Genomic DNA, 22,658 nt, shown 5'->3' on the forward strand with positions numbered 1-22,658 from the left:
CTATGTGGAGCTTACAGTATAAATAATCAACACAAAGGAAAGACCAATGTTTGTTAACCGTGACCAGGGATAGTTGATGTCCGAAACGCGTAGGTCGGGAAGAACCTACAGGAAATAAACAAACTGAAGCTAATATTGAAGTGGTGTGCGGCGTCTTCTTGTTTAAGTAAATTGCTGACGTAATATATATATTTATATATATATATGCATTTATATATGTATGTGTATATATATATATATATATATACATATATCAACATATATATAATCTGCCTATCTATATAAATACAAATATAAATGCATGCATACATATGCATATACATATATGCATACATATGCGTGTTATGTACATGAAAGTTTGAAAAACACTAATAAAAGCAAAGCTAAAATGCTACCTAATTACAAACAGAATTGCTTTAACTTAAAGGAGGGCAAGACCTATTGCGTTTTCAATGCTTGTTTACCTTTGTTCCATCAAGAGGGCATTCGGATGTGTCACACATTTGTCATAAATTCTGAATATTAGCACTCTAGTTGCTCATTAGATCACTGTAGTAAAGCTACTGCTCACCAGGGAAGTCTGCTGCTGGTAATCAAAGTGCATGTTTAAGTCTGCATGTTAGAATTTTTTAATGAAATAGAATAGGGTTTGAGTAGTCAAAATGTGCCCTAATTTTTCTTTTTGCAGCACTAATCATACTTTCTATGGCAAAAGAAGCCCCTCATTTTGTTCCTTTGCAAATTAAATGTTTTAAGTGTTAACACTTTATTCCAATCAAGATGGCTTCAGGTGATCCATACTTTTGCCATAAGAAGACTGTTAGCCCTCTATTTGTTCTTTAGAACACTCTGGCATTGGGCTATACTTGGGCTACGTCTGGGTGATATTTGTGCTACATTTGGGCTCTTTTGTCTCTGGTGGACATCTTGGGAGACTTATTTGTTATGAAGTTTCCTAATTTCCTCATTTACTACAGTCTCCTCAGTAGGAAATACTTTCAGTGTTTACTTTTGTTCCATCAATAAGGCATTCACATGTGTCGCGCATTTGCCATAAATTCTGAATGTTAGCACTCTAGTTGCTCATTAGATCACTGTAGTAAAGCTACTGCTCACCAGGGAAGTCTGCTGCTGGTATTGAAAGTACATGTTTCAGTCTGCATGTGAGATTTCTTTTTTAATGAAATAGAAGAGGATTTGAGAAGTCACTCAAAATGTGCCCTCATTTTTCTTTCTGCAGCACTAATCATACTTTCTATGGCAAAATGACCCCCCCCCCCTCATTTTATTCCTTTTTAAATTAAAAGTTTTAAGAGTTACCACTTTATTCCCATCAATATGGCTTCAGGTGTGCCATACTTTTGTCATAAGTACGGCTGTTAGCACTCTAGTTGTTCTTTAGAACACTCTGGGAAGCTGCAGTAGAACATAAAGGAATCAACTGACAGTCTCTGCCCTTGTTGGATGTACAGGTTTTACTGAGAATGTCAGACTTCATTCTCACATGACTGAGAAAGATAATGTGAATTTACAGAAAATATGCTCTCAGTTTAGCTTATGGATCACCTTCCAAACCGCTGTGGGAAAAGCATGAGAACATAGTTTTCTCTCAAACATGATTCCTGATATCCCAGCAGAAGGTTTTTTCACATGGTAAAATCACCTTAGAACACCACAATTCCTAAAATGAGTATGGTACCATCAACAAATGATTTATAATGTAACTAAAGTCTTAAAACCTTCTATTAACTGCAATGCTTTTTAATGAGGTGCTATCATGTATATTGGTTCCAAGATGACTGCCAACACTTCTTGGATGAAGTGCTGACAGACAATCAGATCTCACGATAAGATGTGTCGTTAGTCTCCACCCAGATATATATGTCAAGTCAAGTCAAAAGGTCTTTATTTCGATATATATCATAAAAGACAATATACAGCAAGCATAAAATGCATTTCATAAAAAGATTAGGACAATAAATACAATACACGTTAAAACCTGGGTAAAACAGCATTAAATTGGACAGAAAAAGACCATGACTACGACATACGACAATACACAATTACAAAACAGATGACGTAAAAGCTATGACTCAGTGACTAAGGTTACGGGAACGTATAGACCAGGCCCAGCTAATAAACTTTGCCACACCGATGACAATAAAGGCAGTAGTGTCCGTTTTCAAAATCCTACTGGCAGCCATAGCAGATCTAGTGCCCAACGAACAACATACTGGTCTTAACCAGACTCTTCTGGGTAATGAATACTTTGGACAGCAGAATAGTAGATGTTCAATATTTTCTACTTCCGTTACACAAAAAGGACATTTGTCACTACTTCCTGGGTTCCAAGAGTGTGTTAGCCCACGCACAGGTAGCTAGCCCACTCTCAGTTGATGATACAATTTCCGGTCATTTGACTTGTTTATTATGTACCAGTAATCTTCATAGCTCGGGACATCCTTAATAACTAGAAAAACCGAAGTCATCGTAGAACCCCCCCACTAAAGATGATCTCTTCTCCATGATCCTGCGCCAGTACATTTCTTTAAGGATTTTTTTGGATGGGAAGGTGGCACTAGCTGGGTCTACCCAAAGGCCCTTCAATCCCAGATCCTTCAGTAGCGCTCTAAGGAATGAGAACCATGGAACCCTATAGGCCCCCTCTATGCCCCTTACCTCAAGAATAGCCTCGGCATACAAGGATAGTTCAGGTGTAGTCCACAGGCGCCGCCAAAACGCCAGTGGTCTATACCAAACTACATCCTCTATAGGATTAATTCCCAGGTCATACTGTAGGGGGAGGCAAGGCGTGGATTGAGGGAGGCCAGTGACCATTCTGAGAAACTTGTTCTGAGCTACCTTCAGTCTTGATAGATCACTGTAACCCCACAATTCTGCACCATATAGGATAGAGGGAATTATTTTTGAACCATAGATTTTGGCTAGGGGTGCCAGGGGTTTAGTTAGAGAATTGGAGTGCTCCTTCAATATAGCACCCCCAAGCTGGGCGTGTTTAAGGGACAAAAGGTCCAACTGAGGCTTCCAACTTAGGTTCTTAGATATATATGTATTTTTTTCCTTTAACATCTAAAAAACTACTGAACAGATTTACACCATTTAACCAAAAAGCACGAGTGTGAACCAAGAACTACCTTTTTGCCAAATTTGGTGTAATTCCGTTCAGCAGTTCGGGCTGTAGCTGCGATTAAAGGTTCCTATGGAAAATTGCATGGGGAAAACACATTTTGGGACCCCCATTTTTTCTCACCCCCCACTTGACGAATCACCCCTAGACTTTCAGGATAGGAGAAGACCAGAGCGGGCCATAAGTTTTGAAAATTTCGCTAATATTCGTCGACCAGCGCCAAAGTTATTCCAAATAGAATGTTGCGGATTTCCTATTGAAAATAGGTCCTAACTATAACTACCTTCTGGCGACTGCCAGTAGGTAATATATAAATATATATAAAGTGTGGGAGGCCCTTTGATGTTTAAGTGAAGCACCCTGAACTCTATGGCGCTGATGAGAGCCTGAACGCCATCTAACAAATAAAGATGCTTCCAAGTTTCTCCTACGAGGCCTCTGCTCGTTCTTTCGAAGGAGGTTGTGGTGTTATTTATGCGCACTTGCCAGTATCGCGCTACAGTATCGTGCAAGTTGGCCCGGTACCTCGGTGGTTGCTGCTCCGGCAGGTTGTGTGTCTTCCCAGTGATTGGACTGGACTGGGCCCGCCCTCGAGCTCTGGACTACATAAGGCGGTCGCATAAGAGTATTCTACTTCGAAGCTGGGCGGGATGCATGTCATACCTGCCCCCGCTCCACTGAATCCTGAGTTTGGCGGCTGAAGCGGTTATGGGGACCCAAGGAGGCGCTTCTTCATTCTACTCTGCAGGATACCGGCATCACAAACATCTAGCCCTGCAGTCCGCTATTCCACTTTGGGACAAGAACTGATCAAACGCCCGGCACCACTTACCTGGGAGAGAAATGCATCCTGGGAACTGCAGTCCATCACAACATCACGGACTGGGTTAGGTGAGCAAACACTGGATGGGCGGAGCGGACGCTCACTATTGGTGACCAGCGGGAGGCACTTTGATGTTTAAGTGAGCACCCTGAACTCTATGGCGCTGACGAGAGCCGGAACGCCATCTAACAAATAAAGATGCTTCCAAGTTTCCCCTACGAGGCCTCTGCTCGTTCTTTCGAAGGAGGTTGTGGTGAGATATATATATATATATATATATATATATATATATACACACACCGTATTTTCTGGCGTATAGGACGACTGGGCGTATAAGACAACCCCCTACTTTTCCTTTTAAAATATAGGGTTTGGGCTATATTCGCTTGCTTATAAAATGACTCCGGCGTATAAGACGACCCCCAACTTTTGAAAAGATTTTGAAGGGTTAAAAAGTCGTATTATACGCCAGAAAATACGGTATATATATATATATATATATATATATATATATATATATATATATATATATATTTGTCACACAGACACACACACTGCATGTACATTGTGAGCAATTAACACTGATGATGTGACAAATTGTGTGAAATAGAGCATTAGTTCAGAAGAAGTGTTTTGCGGGTAAGAATATCTGTATTGTGTTGCACGTGAGAAGCCGCAATACTTAGTTCTGCATATGTAGCAAACACTGAGAAACCAAGGTAAGCTCACCTGTTTTGACATTCTCCAAGTGTCCAAAATAAGGATTGCGCATGATCCTGAAGGTGAGATCTTCATGTATACTGTCCATGTCTGAGGCTTTGAGATTGTGAGCTGTGATCTGAACGGCCACTCTGCCATCTTTCAAACTTTCGACTGCGGTGGGACTTTCTTTAACAATGAGAGTGGGTGGGAGCTTGTCTTCATGTTCCACCTATCCCGTATTTTCAAAGTAAAAAAAAACTTAAAGGAGGGCAAGACCTATTGCGTTTTCAATGCTTGTTTACCTTTGTTCCATCAAGAGGGCATTCGGATGTGTCACACATTTGTCATAAATTCTGAATATTAGCACTCTAGTTGCTCATTAGATCACTGTAGTAAAGCTACTGCTCACCAGGGAAGTCTGCTGCTGGTAATCAAAGTGCATGTTTAAGTCTGCATGTTAGAATTTTTTAATGAAATAGAATAGGGTTTGAGTAGTCAAAATGTGCCCTAATTTTTCTTTTTGCAGCACTAATCATACTTTCTATGGCAAAAGAAGCCCCTCATTTTGTTCCTTTGCAAATTAAATGTTTTAAGTGTTAACACTTTATTCCAATCAAGATGGCTTCAGGTGATCCATACTTTTGCCATAAGAAGACTGTTAGCCCTCTATTTGTTCTTTAGAACACTCTGGCATTGGGCTATACTTGGGCTACGTCTGGGTGATATTTGTGCTACATTTGGGCTCTTTTGTCTCTGGTGGACATCTTGGGAGACTTATTTGTTATGAAGTTTCCTAATTTCCTCATTTACTACAGTCTCCTCAGTAGGAAATACTTTCAGTGTTTACTTTTGTTCCATCAATAAGGCATTCACATGTGTCGCGCATTTGCCATAAATTCTGAATGTTAGCACTCTAGTTGCTCATTAGATCACTGTAGTAAAGCTACTGCTCACCAGGGAAGTCTGCTGCTGGTATTGAAAGTACATGTTTCAGTCTGCATGTGAGATTTCTTTTTTAATGAAATAGAAGAGGATTTGAGAAGTCACTCAAAATGTGCCCTCATTTTTCTTTCTGCAGCACTAATCATACTTTCTATGGCAAAATGACCCCCCCCCCCCTCATTTTATTCCTTTTTAAATTAAAAGTTTTAAGAGTTACCACTTTATTCCCATCAATATGGCTTCAGGTGTGCCATACTTTTGTCATAAGTACGGCTGTTAGCACTCTAGTTGTTCTTTAGAACACTCTGGGAAGCTGCAGTAGAACATAAAGGAATCAACTGACAGTCTCTGCCCTTGTTGGATGTACAGGTTTTACTGAGAATGTCAGACTTCATTCTCACATGACTGAGAAAGATAATGTGAATTTACAGAAAATATGCTCTCAGTTTAGCTTATGGATCACCTTCCAAACCGCTGTGGGAAAAGCATGAGAACATAGTTTTCTCTCAAACATGATTCCTGATATCCCAGCAGAAGGTTTTTTCACATGGTAAAATCACCTTAGAACACCACAATTCCTAAAATGAGTATGGTACCATCAACAAATGATTTATAATGTAACTAAAGTCTTAAAACCTTCTATTAACTGCAATGCTTTTTAATGAGGTGCTATCATGTATATTGGTTCCAAGATGACTGCCAACACTTCTTGGATGAAGTGCTGACAGACAATCAGATCTCACGATAAGATGTGTCGTTAGTCTCCACCCAGATATATATGTCAAGTCAAGTCAAAAGGTCTTTATTTCGATATATATCATAAAAGACAATATACAGCAAGCATAAAATGCATTTCATAAAAAGATTAGGACAATAAATACAATACACGTTAAAACCTGGGTAAAACAGCATTAAATTGGACAGAAAAAGACCATGACTACGACATACGACAATACACAATTACAAAACAGATGACGTAAAAGCTATGACTCAGTGACTAAGGTTACGGGAACGTATAGACCAGGCCCAGCTAATAAACTTTGCCACACCGATGACAATAAAGGCAGTAGTGTCCGTTTTCAAAATCCTACTGGCAGCCATAGCAGATCTAGTGCCCAACGAACAACATACTGGTCTTAACCAGACTCTTCTGGGTAATGAATACTTTGGACAGCAGAATAGTAGATGTTCAATATTTTCTACTTCCGTTACACAAAAAGGACATTTGTCACTACTTCCTGGGTTCCAAGAGTGTGTTAGCCCACGCACAGGTAGCTAGCCCACTCTCAGTTGATGATACAATTTCCGGTCATTTGACTTGTTTATTATGTACCAGTAATCTTCATAGCTCGGGACATCCTTAATAACTAGAAAAACCGAAGTCATCGTAGAACCCCCCCACTAAAGATGATCTCTTCTCCATGATCCTGCGCCAGTACATTTCTTTAAGGATTTTTTTGGATGGGAAGGTGGCACTAGCTGGGTCTACCCAAAGGCCCTTCAATCCCAGATCCTTCAGTAGCGCTCTAAGGAATGAGAACCATGGAACCCTATAGGCCCCCTCTATGCCCCTTACCTCAAGAATAGCCTCGGCATACAAGGATAGTTCAGGTGTAGTCCACAGGCGCCGCCAAAACGCCAGTGGTCTATACCAAACTACATCCTCTATAGGATTAATTCCCAGGTCATACTGTAGGGGGAGGCAAGGCGTGGATTGAGGGAGGCCAGTGACCATTCTGAGAAACTTGTTCTGAGCTACCTTCAGTCTTGATAGATCACTGTAACCCCACAATTCTGCACCATATAGGATAGAGGGAATTATTTTTGAACCATAGATTTTGGCTAGGGGTGCCAGGGGTTTAGTTAGAGAATTGGAGTGCTCCTTCAATATAGCACCCCCAAGCTGGGCGTGTTTAAGGGACAAAAGGTCCAACTGAGGCTTCCAACTTAGGTTCTTAGATATATATGTATTTTTTTCCTTTAACATCTAAAAAACTACTGAACAGATTTACACCATTTAACCAAAAAGCACGAGTGTGAACCAAGAACTACCTTTTTGCCAAATTTGGTGTAATTCCGTTCAGCAGTTCGGGCTGTAGCTGCGATTAAAGGTTCCTATGGAAAATTGCATGGGGAAAACACATTTTGGGACCCCCATTTTTTCTCACCCCCCACTTGACGAATCACCCCTAGACTTTCAGGATAGGAGAAGACCAGAGCGGGCCATAAGTTTTGAAAATTTCGCTAATATTCGTCGACCAGCGCCAAAGTTATTCCAAATAGAATGTTGCGGATTTCCTATTGAAAATAGGTCCTAACTATAACTACCTTCTGGCGACTGCCAGTAGGTAATATATAAATATATATAAAGTGTGGGAGGCCCTTTGATGTTTAAGTGAAGCACCCTGAACTCTATGGCGCTGATGAGAGCCTGAACGCCATCTAACAAATAAAGATGCTTCCAAGTTTCTCCTACGAGGCCTCTGCTCGTTCTTTCGAAGGAGGTTGTGGTGTTATTTATGCGCACTTGCCAGTATCGCGCTACAGTATCGTGCAAGTTGGCCCGGTACCTCGGTGGTTGCTGCTCCGGCAGGTTGTGTGTCTTCCCAGTGATTGGACTGGACTGGGCCCGCCCTCGAGCTCTGGACTACATAAGGCGGTCGCATAAGAGTATTCTACTTCGAAGCTGGGCGGGATGCATGTCATACCTGCCCCCGCTCCACTGAATCCTGAGTTTGGCGGCTGAAGCGGTTATGGGGACCCAAGGAGGCGCTTCTTCATTCTACTCTGCAGGATACCGGCATCACAAACATCTAGCCCTGCAGTCCGCTATTCCACTTTGGGACAAGAACTGATCAAACGCCCGGCACCACTTACCTGGGAGAGAAATGCATCCTGGGAACTCCAGTCCATCACAACATCACGGACTGGGTTAGGTGAGCAAACACTGGATGGGCGGAGCGGACGCTCACTATTGGTGACCAGCGGGAGGCACTTTGATGTTTAAGTGAGCACCCTGAACTCTATGGCGCTGACGAGAGCCGGAACGCCATCTAACAAATAAAGATGCTTCCAAGTTTCCCCTACGAGGCCTCTGCTCGTTCTTTCGAAGGAGGTTGTGGTGAGATATATATATATATATATATATATATATATATATACACACACCGTATTTTCTGGCGTATAGGACGACTGGGCGTATAAGACAACCCCCTACTTTTCCTTTTAAAATATAGGGTTTGGGCTATATTCGCTTGCTTATAAAATGACTCCGGCGTATAAGACGACCCCCAACTTTTGAAAAGATTTTGAAGGGTTAAAAAGTCGTATTATACGCCAGAAAATACGGTATATATATATATATATATATATATATATATATATATATATATATATTTGTCACACAGACACACACACTGCATGTACATTGTGAGCAATTAACACTGATGATGTGACAAATTGTGTGAAATAGAGCATTAGTTCAGAAGAAGTGTTTTGCGGGTAAGAATATCTGTATTGTGTTGCACGTGAGAAGCCGCAATACTTAGTTCTGCATATGTAGCAAACACTGAGAAACCAAGGTAAGCTCACCTGTTTTGACATTCTCCAAGTGTCCAAAATAAGGATTGCGCATGATCCTGAAGGTGAGATCTTCATGTATACTGTCCATGTCTGAGGCTTTGAGATTGTGAGCTGTGATCTGAACAGCCACTCTGCCATCTTTCAAACTTTCGACTGCGGTGGGACTTTCTTTAACAATGAGAGTGGGTGGGAGCTTGTCTTCATGTTCCACCTATCCCGTATTTTCAAAGTAAAAAAAAACAGTTATCACAGATTTAAAAGTGTATTAGAAAATGATTAATCACAATGAATCCATCATGTTGACTACTGCATATCTACATAGGTTTGATCTTAAATATTGTGTAATTGTATAACACTTTTATTGATGCAGGTCTTTTTCAGAGATTACTCAAGGCCACTGAAAAAGAGATTCACCATTGTGTCATGGTTAGACAATCTGGTTTAAAGGTTTAAAAAGTTAATGTGCAAACTCCAATAGCGGAAATAGCACATATTGAAAATAAAGCATGGGATTGTAGTTTAAAATGTTAATGCGCTTACCAATAAAGGGACAAAGTTAACCAAAATCAAGCTGCTCACACAACAAACTAAATGGCTCACTGGATGGTTGAGTGTAATTTCAAGCCTACAATTAACTTCGCTTCATCCTGAAAATAAGCTAGCGAAGGGAAATTATTGTCCATGAATTCACTGTAGTGTGAAGTCCCTGAAGAAGGCCCGGGAAAGTGTGTTCGTTGTCCGCATGACTGTAACTCGGCCAAGTGTTGAGTTTTATACCACTGAGATGCGTTCTATCAAAACTTTTTTCACCTGCTCAGATAGTGCGCGCCTCCTCGGGGAAGCCCACCTCTAGGCCACTGTCCAACTAATTAGCTGCTTCACTGAGTGCATTGAGCAATCTTTAAGTGATGGTTGCCCACCTGACGTCTTATGACAACTAATTAGCAAACTAGGCCATGGACAGAAGCATGCAGCATGGGCCTTACGTCCAATTAACACTTTGCATACCATGCAGGGACATCGCACTGTTTAAGAGAAATTGTCTTATTGGTTACATCAATACTAATCATGATGGCATTAAAGAGTTATTTAGCTAAATACAGTCTTGTTCAATAAAAAATAAAGTGTTTAAGGTTGATAGATTAGTACCTTGTTAATTAAATGATAAATTCTCCTATGCAATCGTAACAAGACTAAAAGGACTTCTGTACCATTAACACAGCACAGTATCATTAGGATTTAATTAATAAGAAGTGACTGGTACCATTTATGTACCAGTACTTGTAGTACACAAACACACACACAACAAGACTTTACTGTCTTACATTTCTTTGATCATACACACTAAAGCCATCCCGTATAATTGTGGCAATCTGCCTTGCAAAGAAAGCATGCAGCTGTTCCAATGAGTTCAGAGTTTTCTAGCTTGCAATGGGATTCAAGCTCACCTGGGAGCTGGTCAAGCAAATCTTTCCAAAACACTGCCTCTTGAACTTTTGCCAAAGGAGCCTCTCTCTGGTGGCTCCAAAGGCTGCCATGTTTAACCTGTCAGTCCCGAATAAGCAGTTCCGCGGCCCCCACAGAGATCGCTTGCTACACTACTTGATGTGGTCGCATATGAAAGGTACTTGGGGACATGTCAGAAGATGAACATTTAAAATGTGATTGTTTCTTTCCAAGTTTGGCGGACCGATTGTTTCAGCCATGTGGACTTTCCGTTTCACAGCATTTATAATTCATGGGTTCTGGAATCATGCACATAAACAAAGTGACAGTTCATAAGAGAAGCTTCAACTGCTATAGATAAGCAATTAAAACAGAAAAACATGCGACGTCTGCCTTTCATCTCCAGGCGCACGTACCGAATACGGCAATCCCAAATTTGTAATTGCTGCATTGCCTTGTTGTCTCTCTCTTGATATTTACTTATAAATGTTGTTTTTACTTTTACTACAGACGGTATACTCCTAAAACAACAACATTAAAGGAAGGCGGCACTTAATTGAAATAACACTTAATTGGAAAATACAGTCATGCACGTAAATATGTTACGAAACATCCAGCCTCCATATTGTTATGGTTGAAATACATTTTCTATAGAAAAGACACTTTCTCTACTCCGTTAACTTCTCAAAAATTTCAACAGTGGGCATTTAAATCTCAAAATCAAACATTTTTAAGCAGATACGTTTGCTTGGTCGTGTTTGCCTGTCAGCCTATCATTAAAAACTAATAAGATTTCACACTCTCATCAAAGAAACATTCAGTGAGTAGATTTATCTGAAATGGCCCCTGATGGAGCACGTTTCACAGAGGAACAAGCCTCGTGCTGAAATTCTGCACGCCAAAATTTCGAAGTGCCACAATTGAGAAAATGGTGATTAGAACTCTTGATTGTTAGCCTACAATCATTTACATTTCGGATATGCTCAGATGACCATCTGTACATTTAGATTCAGGAGAAAGGAGCTGTGCATTCTGAAAGTGACCTTTCCAGTGTTAAAATAAACGCTTGCAAACGTAGGAGGGCCTCGGCAGATTAGCTGTGAGAAACGATGTATAGGGTGTGCTTTTGTGTGTGGGTCTGTGTCTATTATACAGTGGTTGGAGTCTGCAAATAGGTATCGGAACCGTGCTCAGTGGTGCAATGACTGCAATGGTGGCAGGACAGAAGGTATGGGGATGGGTCAGAGGTGTGGCTAGAAAGAGCAAAATGCCCTGTAACTATTGTGTTGCCCTTTAACCTACAAGTAAAATTACACACATAGTCTCAGCAGTAGGTGCATTAACCCTGTGGTATATCGCACTGTGACTGGAACCTTTGACATTCAGGTAACACCTCTTCAGTAGGTACACCAACCTACTGAGCCTTCTCACTGGTATTAGAATGTGCAATACTGCTTTAAAGGCCCAACCTAAGTATTACTATTCTATTTAACATGTGTGAAGGGTGACCTGTACACCACACCTCAAATATTTTGTTCCTAGCTAGGCTATCAAATGCTTCAGTATATCCAGGCTCTCTACTGAACCACATGAATGTTTAATTTTAATTATTTTTTGCATTTCAATGTGGGAATAAACAAATTGGTCCTCAAGAACCACAATTATTGCTAACTTGACACTCTCTCAAAATGTCATATTTTCACAGTTATTAATGTATACACAATGGACAAACCAGCAGGTCACTTATCTGTCTCACTGGAAGAAATAAGATTGCCCATTGTCAATGGACAGAATACACATATGCGAAACACTTAATTAAACACAGCGAGTTTTTTAGGAGGTATGATATGTCAATATCTTCTATAAAATTCAACTGGTTGGATCTTGATGACACTTATATGTTGCAGAAATGCATTTAATGTTGAATGCCTTTCATATAGTGCTATATTCACTAATGAGCATTCATCGACCTTGAAAAGCTCAAAAAGTCATTTTCTGGTACAGTGGACAACGGCCACATTGAATAAATCTCTGATCTGAAGTTAAGAGTTGGGTTGGTGAGGAAATGCATTCCCCAGTCAAAAAGAAGGAGAAGAGCATATTGTGACAGGGAGAAACCAAGATGGTCGGAATCTGTAACATTGTAAGCCCTCTTTTTAGTAAAAGAAGTTATGTCTCTGATGCTATTAAATATGTTCACCGGTGAGTTAAACAAACACCCTCTAACTTTGTATTGACGTGCACGTTAGATAACAATTAGTTCATATAATTTCATATCTTTATTCCATTCCATTATAATCAAATAATCATAGAATTACATCAGAAATTCAATAATTATGTAGGAAAGAATACACAATAGTCCATTTAGAAATAATAATAAGAAAATATAATAAGAGATAAGTATTAATTATGCAATGTACTTTTTTAATATTCAATATCAAGGACCACTAGTTAAAAGCCTAATTTAACTAATGGTATTTAGCCCTTCCAAAAATTATTTTTAAAACAATAAGCATCATTGCACATCTGCTCCTTGTAAAACCAAGTCTATTCAAAAGAGGGAATAGAAAGTGACAGAAAAATGGTTCAGAAAACTTACAAAAGATGAAGTGGAGAATGTCGGGGAAGGCAATTTATCACAGGGACAGTTACAGATAGAGGCCAAATTGTATTGGTCTAATGAAAAGCAAATCTGGCGGCAAATCAAACCCAATATAAACCAATAAAAGAGCAAACACTCTCAAGGATGTGAGACTTGGTCTAGATAGGGTTCTAACCATATAGTTGCCCACATGATTATATATTTTGTGTCTGAGGATTTATGTAGCTCCAAACCTTCCCCTCTCCTGTCGCCAATGTTCTATGAAGACTGCTTAATCCAGAGTTTGTCTATCCTGGTTATCTCCATTTGCTTTGAAAATAAGAAATGTCCCCCGATTTAAGTCAAATTAAGGGATCCTCTTGATGAGGGTCATAGAATCAAGTCAAGTCAAGTCAATTTCAGCTTTATTCATAGAATCAACACATGCTGGCTCTCCCCTCTTGATGAAGCTAAATCTCCATGCCTTTCAAGTATACAGTTACACTCTCCATTTCATAATAAATATAACCTACATATCTTACCACAGGTAGGATAGAGGACTACAAAAACCAGCAGAACCCATTGTAGTGACATGTATGCACAGGAGAATGACCAGCCAGCCCTACATACCAACCATTTACAACTGTTAAAGTCAAATTAGGTTTAAGAGAAAAGCGCAGACTCATTCATACTAGTACTATCTAATCTAGACAAAAAGAATGGGTTTATGAGTTGGCGACCCGATCTCGTGTAGCATGCTGAAATGAATGACCCAACCACATAGCTAATGTAAGACACAAATTTGAGCCTTTCCATTACAGTATGCAGGTTTTTCACATCCATGTTAAAATTCAACAGTCACTTATTAAATTTGACAAAACCTCTCAGGATCGCCTGAAAGATGCAATTTACCAACAGTAGCTGCCATCCCATCAAACACTGGAACCTCTCTAATATGCAGCCTGGCATGCCAGTTTGATCTGCAATAATGATGGTCAACTGAGACCAGTTGTCACATAAATATCCTGCCCATAAGCAAATACACTGAGGCAATAAAATAAACTTGCACTATTAACGAAGGTATTTAAAGTAGGCTAACCACCTAAGCACAAGGTGTACCAGGCCAGTGAGCACCTTTCCATTTCAAGAACACGTATACCACAGAACATGGGAGGTGGTCTAGGGTGGCAGGGTCTAGCTAAAATTAATAGTGTTACTATAAAATTCCCATTGCTGCACCAGCCATCCAATTTTAGTAATATACAAAATAAAAACGTTATCAAAGTGAGCCTCGAATTTTTAATGTCACATTCTTCCACGTCACATCAGCATTATTTATCCACTAGAAAGTTTGGGCCTGATGAACTGCATGGTCTCCTCAAGTTTATCACTGAAATGTTTGTTATCTAGTGCATCTATTCTGAGCTTCACTTGTTATGTTCCCTAACCTAGGCCTAAGTAGCAAAGCAACCTTACCTACATTTGTCCTACATTGCTCTGCATAACGGTTCTACCAATGACCTTTTACCCAGTTAGGTACTGAATAAATATCGATTGGTTTTCTTGAAACTACCCTCATATATTATGCATAGGGATTTTCAGCATCATATCTTAATCCCCTGAACATGACGTACAACACGATTGACATACTCTGTACAAAGGTCATCGCTACCTTCATCCTTGGGCGACAAGGCTACTTTACACAATTACAATTATTGATTTAGGCTCATTTACATAATTGTACTCGCAACATATCGGTTCTGGTAGAAACCCTGAGGCTACCTTTTTGGTATAAAAGAATTGCATCTTCATTAGGAAGTCAGAGGAGACGCTTCTACGCTGAAACTGACACGGAGGTCCCTGCACGCTGAAGCTTCAACACTCAGCAATCTGACATCCCTTGCGGGATGTGCAACTCGTGACCAAGCAGCAAGCTCACAGCATGGCAAGGAAAGCTGCTTTTCTTCTTTGATTAGTCCCAGGATACCCAACATATGTCAACACCTAACATTATTATGCCAGTGTCAACTCTATGTCAGAAATATTCATAATTGTGCCAAAGATGACCCCTGACAGGTCATGATGCCAACCACATGCACATATATATGATGGCACAAATGCGTACACATGCACCCAGATCCATTTAAACAAATTCACATGAATACATATGCATTCTACTTGCACTGTCTGAAAAAAGGTTGTTACCCCTATCTATCCAGCCTCTTCTTGGCTAGAGGGTTTCTAATGCATGGTTTGCCCACATTTCCACTCTCTGGCAGTCTAATGGTATAGTGACTCCATTTTGGCTATTGCTGGCACTTTTGTTTGGCCCAGTTTTCATACATATTGTATGACTGATAAAGCGGGGCTTGCAAAGTGATCAACTCCATGTGACTTTGCTAAATTGAGAGTGGAGACAGGTGGTCATGTTGTACGTACCACAGGCCATCACAGTGTATGTTTGTGTGTAAGCATGTGGCCATGCCATTCACTTGACTGATGCCCACTTCAAGGATACTGAGATATCAAGATATGTAGTCTTGACTTTTTCAGTAGGACTAAAAACTTTGAATTCCAAACTGTGGTGTCTTGCAATTCAGGGTGCTACTTTCAGGGTACTGGTGGCTTTCAGAAGCTCCTCTGCCCCTGTTAGAGACCTTGATGTTGAATATAGCAGACATACTCATGTTGCATGAACAAGGCATTCTATGACTCTTTCAACTGGCTCACCAATTGTGGGGTAAAAGAAACACAGGCATAACATGATAAATAATCCATCAGCAACCAACCACAAGCAAGTATATTAAAAAACATTGCTTAACAATGTTTTTTTTATCTTAATTTTTTAGATTTATTTTAGGTGAAAATACCACCATACTTAAAGTAGTGGAAAAACAAACCTAATTAGCTTATTCACAGGCTAATTACTAATGCTTAAAAGGGTAGTCCTATACGATATGCAAAAGTACATTGTTCTACAATGAGAAAATTAAAAGACATTGTCGGATTGTGTAAATTAAAAAGTGTACAGGCATTAATACGGTGCCAGTATTAAAACTCACTTGTTGTGCTGTGTATAAATGGATTTTTGAACGTCCTTATAATATACTTGCCTGTATTGTGAAGACCACTGGATCTTCCCTCAGCTGTCCGTCCACCAGAAAACCACGATTCACCTTGTCACTAGCAATAAACAGAAACTTATCGAGTTCTCCACCTCCACCATTGTGCTTGTAGGAAAGATGTCTATTGTTCACATCAGTCTGGGTAAACTGGTTGTGTTGAAGAACGGCTTCTTTCAAAAAGAGGTGGCCTTGCTGGGGAGTCTGGATAACGTGATATGTAAGATTGTCCAATGGACTATCTGGATCCGTAAGCTCAAGGATGTCATGAGAGATAACCGCCAGACTTCCTTGTAGTACTTGAATACCCTTGCTAGAGACCAGTGTAGGTGGTATGCGGTCTGTGTGTTCAATATTAAGCTGCATTAAGCCATCTTTAGCCTTCAATCCATTGCTGACGGTGAAACTGTGGAGGGCAAAGAACAATTTGCATAAAATAATTACATGATCATGCTATTCATGTTTGGCAATTATAATGGATAAAAAGCAGCCTCGGACAAGAATGCTCTCTTAAAATGTTTACTTTAACTTATGCATTGATGTGGTCATTCCATTCATAAAAATAAACATTCTTTCATGCTAAAAAATACATGAGTATAAATAGATACACACTTTAGAACATTGTACTGCTTTAAGACAAAAAATCTAAACATTTAATTTCTGGCTCCCCCGACCATTTGCAATAAAATGCATGCATGCACAATGCTTAGCATTTAGTCTTTTGACAGTTAAACATTCATATTTAAAGATATGGGGAGACAGAAACCGAAACGGTCACTAAAATATGAATAGGGCACAATACTTAAAGAGAAGAGTTCAGTTTAAACAAATTACAAAATCCAGTTTGTGTAGGGATGGGTTAGAAAAAAAGTAAGATGGATTTGGCGCCAAAACATGTGAAAGCCAGTTGTGTTTGGATTGTCCATATATTAAAACAGTTTTGGGAGCAACAGATATTTTAAATGGCTGCCCAGCAACAGACCAAAATGGTCTAAGCCAGACTTTCCCAAACTGGGGGCCGTTAGCTGATTTTTGGTGAGTCAGGAAAGTCCGAGCAATAACTAAAACTGCTTTTACATTTTGCATTCATCTTGTCTCATTAGCTAGCCTGCGCTTAATAGAGAGGCAAGTCTGCTGCTGCTTATTCCTTTAACATGTACATAGGTGTTTACTTTTCATTCTCTGCCTGCAAAGTGAGAGTAGTTTTTAAAGTGAATTATATGACAATCTTGCTGAAGTACAAGGAGTGTGAAAGAAAAGTCTTATTTTTTTGCAATAAAGAACAAAATGGAAATACATACAAATGAACTGCATACATTCCGCAGCTAAAGAGCAAAATTTAAGCTCTTTTTTTGTAATTTTAAGGTGTGCTGGGCCAGAGAGTTTAATAGGATCAAAACAAATCAAGATCCTTTACTTGGTAATGCACAAAAGATAACAGAAACATGATTTCCACACATTATCATTGATGTGCTATATAGTTGTATAAGTAAAACTGTATGCCTTTGTAAATGAAGTACCAATTTATATGGAAAAAGTGCTGCCTGTAAATGCCAAAACGCTACCACACAATGCTTTAGTTACATTAAAATAAATCACCCTCCTCATTCCATTAAAGGTAGGTGGGTTGTGAAAGTATGTCATTCTAAGAATTGGTTGTGACTCTAACATGTTTGGGAAGTACTGGTCTAAACAGAGAGCCCAGTCCTGAAAAGGTGAAGGGAGCCAATCAAATATGCTCAAACAGTAAGCTATCTTGTTGCGAACAGCCCCAGCAAAGAATACTTAAACCGACCAAGCGAATCGAAAGGCAAGGCCAAGCATATTATGCTGACATTTGAGATATTTATCCTTCATTGCCTACACGTTATAGGTGAGTTAATGCCCCAGCTCCTAGAGATGCTTCAGGTCATTGCATTGAATAGGCTAGATGTTGGAGTGCTAAGAATATTACTTTCTAACATACAAAAATATAAACAGAACACTTGAGAAGAGTCTGGAAATAAAATACATATGTACTATGTTTTAAGACAATTCAGTATGTGCTAATGCAATCTAGAGTATATTATGTCATTATATGGAAAAACACAGACATTTGCACATATGCAGACAACAGATGGAAAGTTAAGGGAGCAATTTGTGCGTTTTCTTGCAAGTTTATTGGATGCACATTGAAAATTCACTTTCACTAATTGATAGTCGATTATACTCTAAGCTTCGATGATTCATTCATAATGATATTATAATCACCTCAATATATGTTTGACATTGCTTTAGTTCTTCTGTGCCTCACACGAGCTCAGCCAGCACCTGTCAACATATTGCTTGACCCTCGGTCCTCCCTACTTATTCCAACACTAATCCACCTAAACAAAACCTTAACATCCACAGTCACACTCCCTAAATCTTATATATAAACATCCATGAGCCTCACATATAAAAGCCACCAGTTCTCAATGTCCCTCAAGCTATTACAAATGCAAGGCCTGAGTCACAAAATAATTTTTCAGTACATAAAATTGTAATAAAGTAGTGCCACTCATGTAGTTCAAAAAGCAATTCACAAACGTATAGCCAAAGAATTCCACCTCACCTCTATGTACATATGGAGATCTCTGCCATGGTGGCAGAGATATCGGCACATGAATGTATAATACAATTAGTATTAAATGGGGGAAGGGCCAGGGTGAACAGTGGAAAAATGGGGAATAATTTGAAATGAATTGGGAGGGTTTGAGAAAAATAAGGAAGGGTTTGAGAGTGGTATGTTGGTACAAAATAAACATTGCCCAACCACTCCAATTCACAAAATAGATTCCCAAAGTTACAGTCCTAATGGTGTCAAAGCAGGGTCAAAAGTGCTCCTGTCCAGCCTTTAAGTAAATCAACCACAGCAAAATATTCTCATAGCAAACAATGGAGACAGGGAATCAAATTAACAAAATAACAACCCCCTACAAACTAATGTCAATTCAATTAACTTAATCCAGCAGAAAATGTTGCGCCGTTCGACGAATCTCAATGAAACTTTTCAAATAAAAGCTCTTCCACCTCAGGTCCATCCTGGAAAGTTTCAGGTTGATCTGTCAAGCGGGGCCCGAGAAAAAAGGGGTTTTACCCTTTCATTTTTCCATTGGAACTTTAGACACAGCTACAGTCCATACGCCTCAATGGTTTAACACCAAATTTGGCAGAAAGCTACACTTTGGTCCATGGGACCGACGGATCTCAAACTGAGATTTGATTGACTGCCACCATATCCACAACGATGTGGCAGCAGCCATCTTAGAACTCAGGACTCAGTCCCGAGCCCTAGGTAAAGTAAAAATTAAAAGAGACACACAATTAAATGAGGTAAAATTTTGCAGTAAATTCCCGTAAGATCAACAAATCAGCGGTAAAATTAAAGATACAATTTATGGGTGCTGATGCTACCAAGAACCAACCCCCCTGGGATTGGGGAGGTCTCTGGAGAGGCAGCACATTTATTATTTAGGTTGGGGAACGCAGCCCCATCGCCAAGTTGGAAAAGGCCCTTAGGACCCCATTCTCCGGGCCGCAACTTGGCAAATGGGGAGGGGGCGTGAAGCCCCACTCCCAGAGCCATTCAATGGGCCTAGCTCGGGGAAGGTGTTTGGGGATTCCCAACACATGGGGCATTGTCTATTTCCCAAACCAGGGGAGTGAGCAGGGAAAGTGTAATGCGCTTCCACCTGGGAAACCTTTTTCCATGTCCATACTCTTGCAGGCATAACACTGAATGGGAGCAAAAGAATACTGCTCAGGTGGGGAGAAGCAATGCGGGCTCCCACTGCCCCCAGGATGGATGCAGGCAGGGGAGCCAGCGGGGCTATGGATACTCTGAGCTCGTCCAACAGCACCCAACAGGGCCCTACTGTGCTGTGGCTTTATGGTAATATCTACCATGCTTCAATTGTCTGCATATCTCATTGTTATAATCCATGGTATCTAGAAATGTTGAAGGGAATGCATCTTTTCTTATTCTCTAGTTCCTTGACCTGTTTGAGGACCATGTTTTCAGAGGCCAACATCTCTGCACTCATGTGATGAGAAAGCAAGTGCAGAGTATCTCTATCAGTCAACTGCAAGTCTGGTTTATCTTCAATAAAATGTCTGAGTCTAATGGTTCTGGAGAACCTGTATAGTTTGCCTCTCAATTTCAAAAAGTCAGGTCTGCCTGAAACCACAAATCCTAGACCCTTGCTCAACATGCTTTACTCATCTGCCATAAGAGTATATTTTGAAATGGTGAGAATGGGGGATTTGCAAGTCAGGAGCCTCTAGCAGCTGTCTCTCCTCTGGTTAGTAAGTGTTGCCTCGCCAACCTTTGCCACAAACCCTGTCTCTCAGCCTCCATCTTCTACATTGCCCGTGTCCTAAAACACATCTGGTAGTATCTGTCTGGGCTGGTGTAGAATCCCTGGTAGGATCCCTGGTCCCGGGTGCCTGGGAGGTTCTGGTTGTCAACTCACTAACGAATCAGAAAATGCTACTCTTTTGTGATTAACCTGAGAAGCCGTGGAGTTGTAGAAACCTGGTCTCCAGTATGGATACACCTGTTCAATATTGTACGGGGATTTATATCTCTGTATGTTATATTAATAATAATAATAATAAAATTTATAAAGAGCCATGGTTACACTATGTTATGTTATGTTAGCCGGATTTATAGAGCGCACAGATGCCCCAGCAAAGGGGCGTCCTGGCACTAACAGAACAGAAAACAGGACAAAAGCGATAACAGAACTAAAACACAGCAGCACCAGGGGGCTGGGGGAAAAAGGAAGGTTTTTACAGCCTTCCTGAATGATAGAAGTCCATCAATAGCACAAATGTGGACAGGAAGGGAGTTCCATAGCTTGGCAGCAAGGACTCTAAAGGAGCGGCCGCCGATCCTGGACCTCTTAAAACACGGCACTATGGCTAAGTGGAGACCAGAAGACCTCAGAGAACGCGCTGGAACATAAGGGGAAATGAGGTGCTCCAAGATCTGAGGGGAAGAATGTTTAAGGATTTAAACGACAGACAAAGAGACTTAAACATAATTCTCTGAGCAACAGGGAGCCAGAGGAGCTTGTGAATGGTTTTTCTGGCTGAGCAAAATCTAGGTAAGCCGACCAGAGCCCTGGCGGCAGCGTTCTGGACGCGTTGGAGACGGGAAAGTTCAGCCTGATTAGCTCCGAGAAGAAGAGAACTGGCATAATCTAGCTTATACAGAATCATTGCTTGAACAATGAGCTGTCTAGTAGGTGTGTCAAAGAATTTAAAAATGGATCGAAGCTGACGCAAAGTCCCAAAACACGTAGCAGCAACCTTTTTAGTGTGATTGGAGAAGCTCAGTTGAGAATCGAACCAAACCCCTAAATTTTTTACCTCAGTGACAGAGATAGGGGTAGGGCCAAGCTCATGAGGCCACCAATTGTCGCCCCATAGCTGGATCTGTTTCCCGACAATGAGCACCTCGGTTTTCTTGGCGTTCAATTGAAGGAAATTGTCAGTCATCCAGCGAGCCACAGATACGAGTCCCTCACGGAACTTAGCAGCCTCGAGATCGGAAGCCCCACTTATGGCAACCGCCAGCTGAGTGTCGTCAGCGTAGGACACCATAGTCAGGTTCCCACGCATGGCGACAGCAGCTAGCGGCTGCACATAAAGGTTGAATAAGGTGGGGCTAAGAGCCGATCCCTGCGGGACTCCCTGGGCAATCGCATAAGGTTTAGATTCAAAAGGAGGAGTGGTAACCTTGAAGGTACGACCAGATAGAAAAGATCAAAACCACTCAAGTGCCAAATTGTCGACACCAGCCTCAACCAGACGCTGAAGTAAAATGTCATGGGAGACAGTGTCAAACGCGGCACTGAGATCAAGAAGAACCAGTGCCGCCGTTTAACCAGAATCAACCAACATGCGAAGATGTTCAGCCATAGAGAGAAGCGCAGTCTCGGTGCTATGACCGGGCCTAAAGCCATTCTGCGATGGATCTAAAATATTTGCAGAGTGGAGATGATTATCTAAGATGGTATTAACATGGGCCTCGGTCAGTTTAGCTGCCCACGGGAGGAGGGAAATGGGACGATAATTCTCCGATTTTTGAGGGTCCAGAGCAGGTTTTTTAAAAATAGGAATCACCTAGGCCTGTTTCCAAGCACTAGGGACAGAGGCTGAAGATAGGGACAGATTAATAAGCTCACATAGCGGGGGGAGACAGAGGGAGGCAGATTCTCTAAATTGAGCGGGTCGTAACGGATCCTTAGGAGAACCCGATTTCACTCTTGCTACAAGTTTATTAAA

General features: G+C 40.7%; 1 protein-coding gene across 1 annotated transcript in view; it reads right to left on the bottom strand.

Moving 5' to 3' along the window:
• LOC147747319 (FRAS1-related extracellular matrix protein 1-like) overlaps positions 1-22,658 on the bottom strand; it is a 1,022,199-nt gene that overhangs the window by 231,705 nt on the left and 767,836 nt on the right. Inside the window, exons 24-25 of the mRNA XM_086953165.1 lie at positions 16,338-16,752; positions 9,207-9,408 (exon numbers count right to left, since the gene is read on the bottom strand). Of these exons, the coding sequence (XP_086809291.1) occupies positions 9,207-9,408; positions 16,338-16,752 (617 nt within the window). The remainder of the gene's footprint in view (positions 1-9,206; positions 9,409-16,337; positions 16,753-22,658) is intronic.

Source organism: Lissotriton vulgaris, chromosome 1_1 (genome assembly GCF_964263255.1).
Source record: "Lissotriton vulgaris chromosome 1_1, aLisVul1.2, whole genome shotgun sequence".
Taxonomy (NCBI): Eukaryota; Metazoa; Chordata; class Amphibia; order Caudata; family Salamandridae; genus Lissotriton; species Lissotriton vulgaris.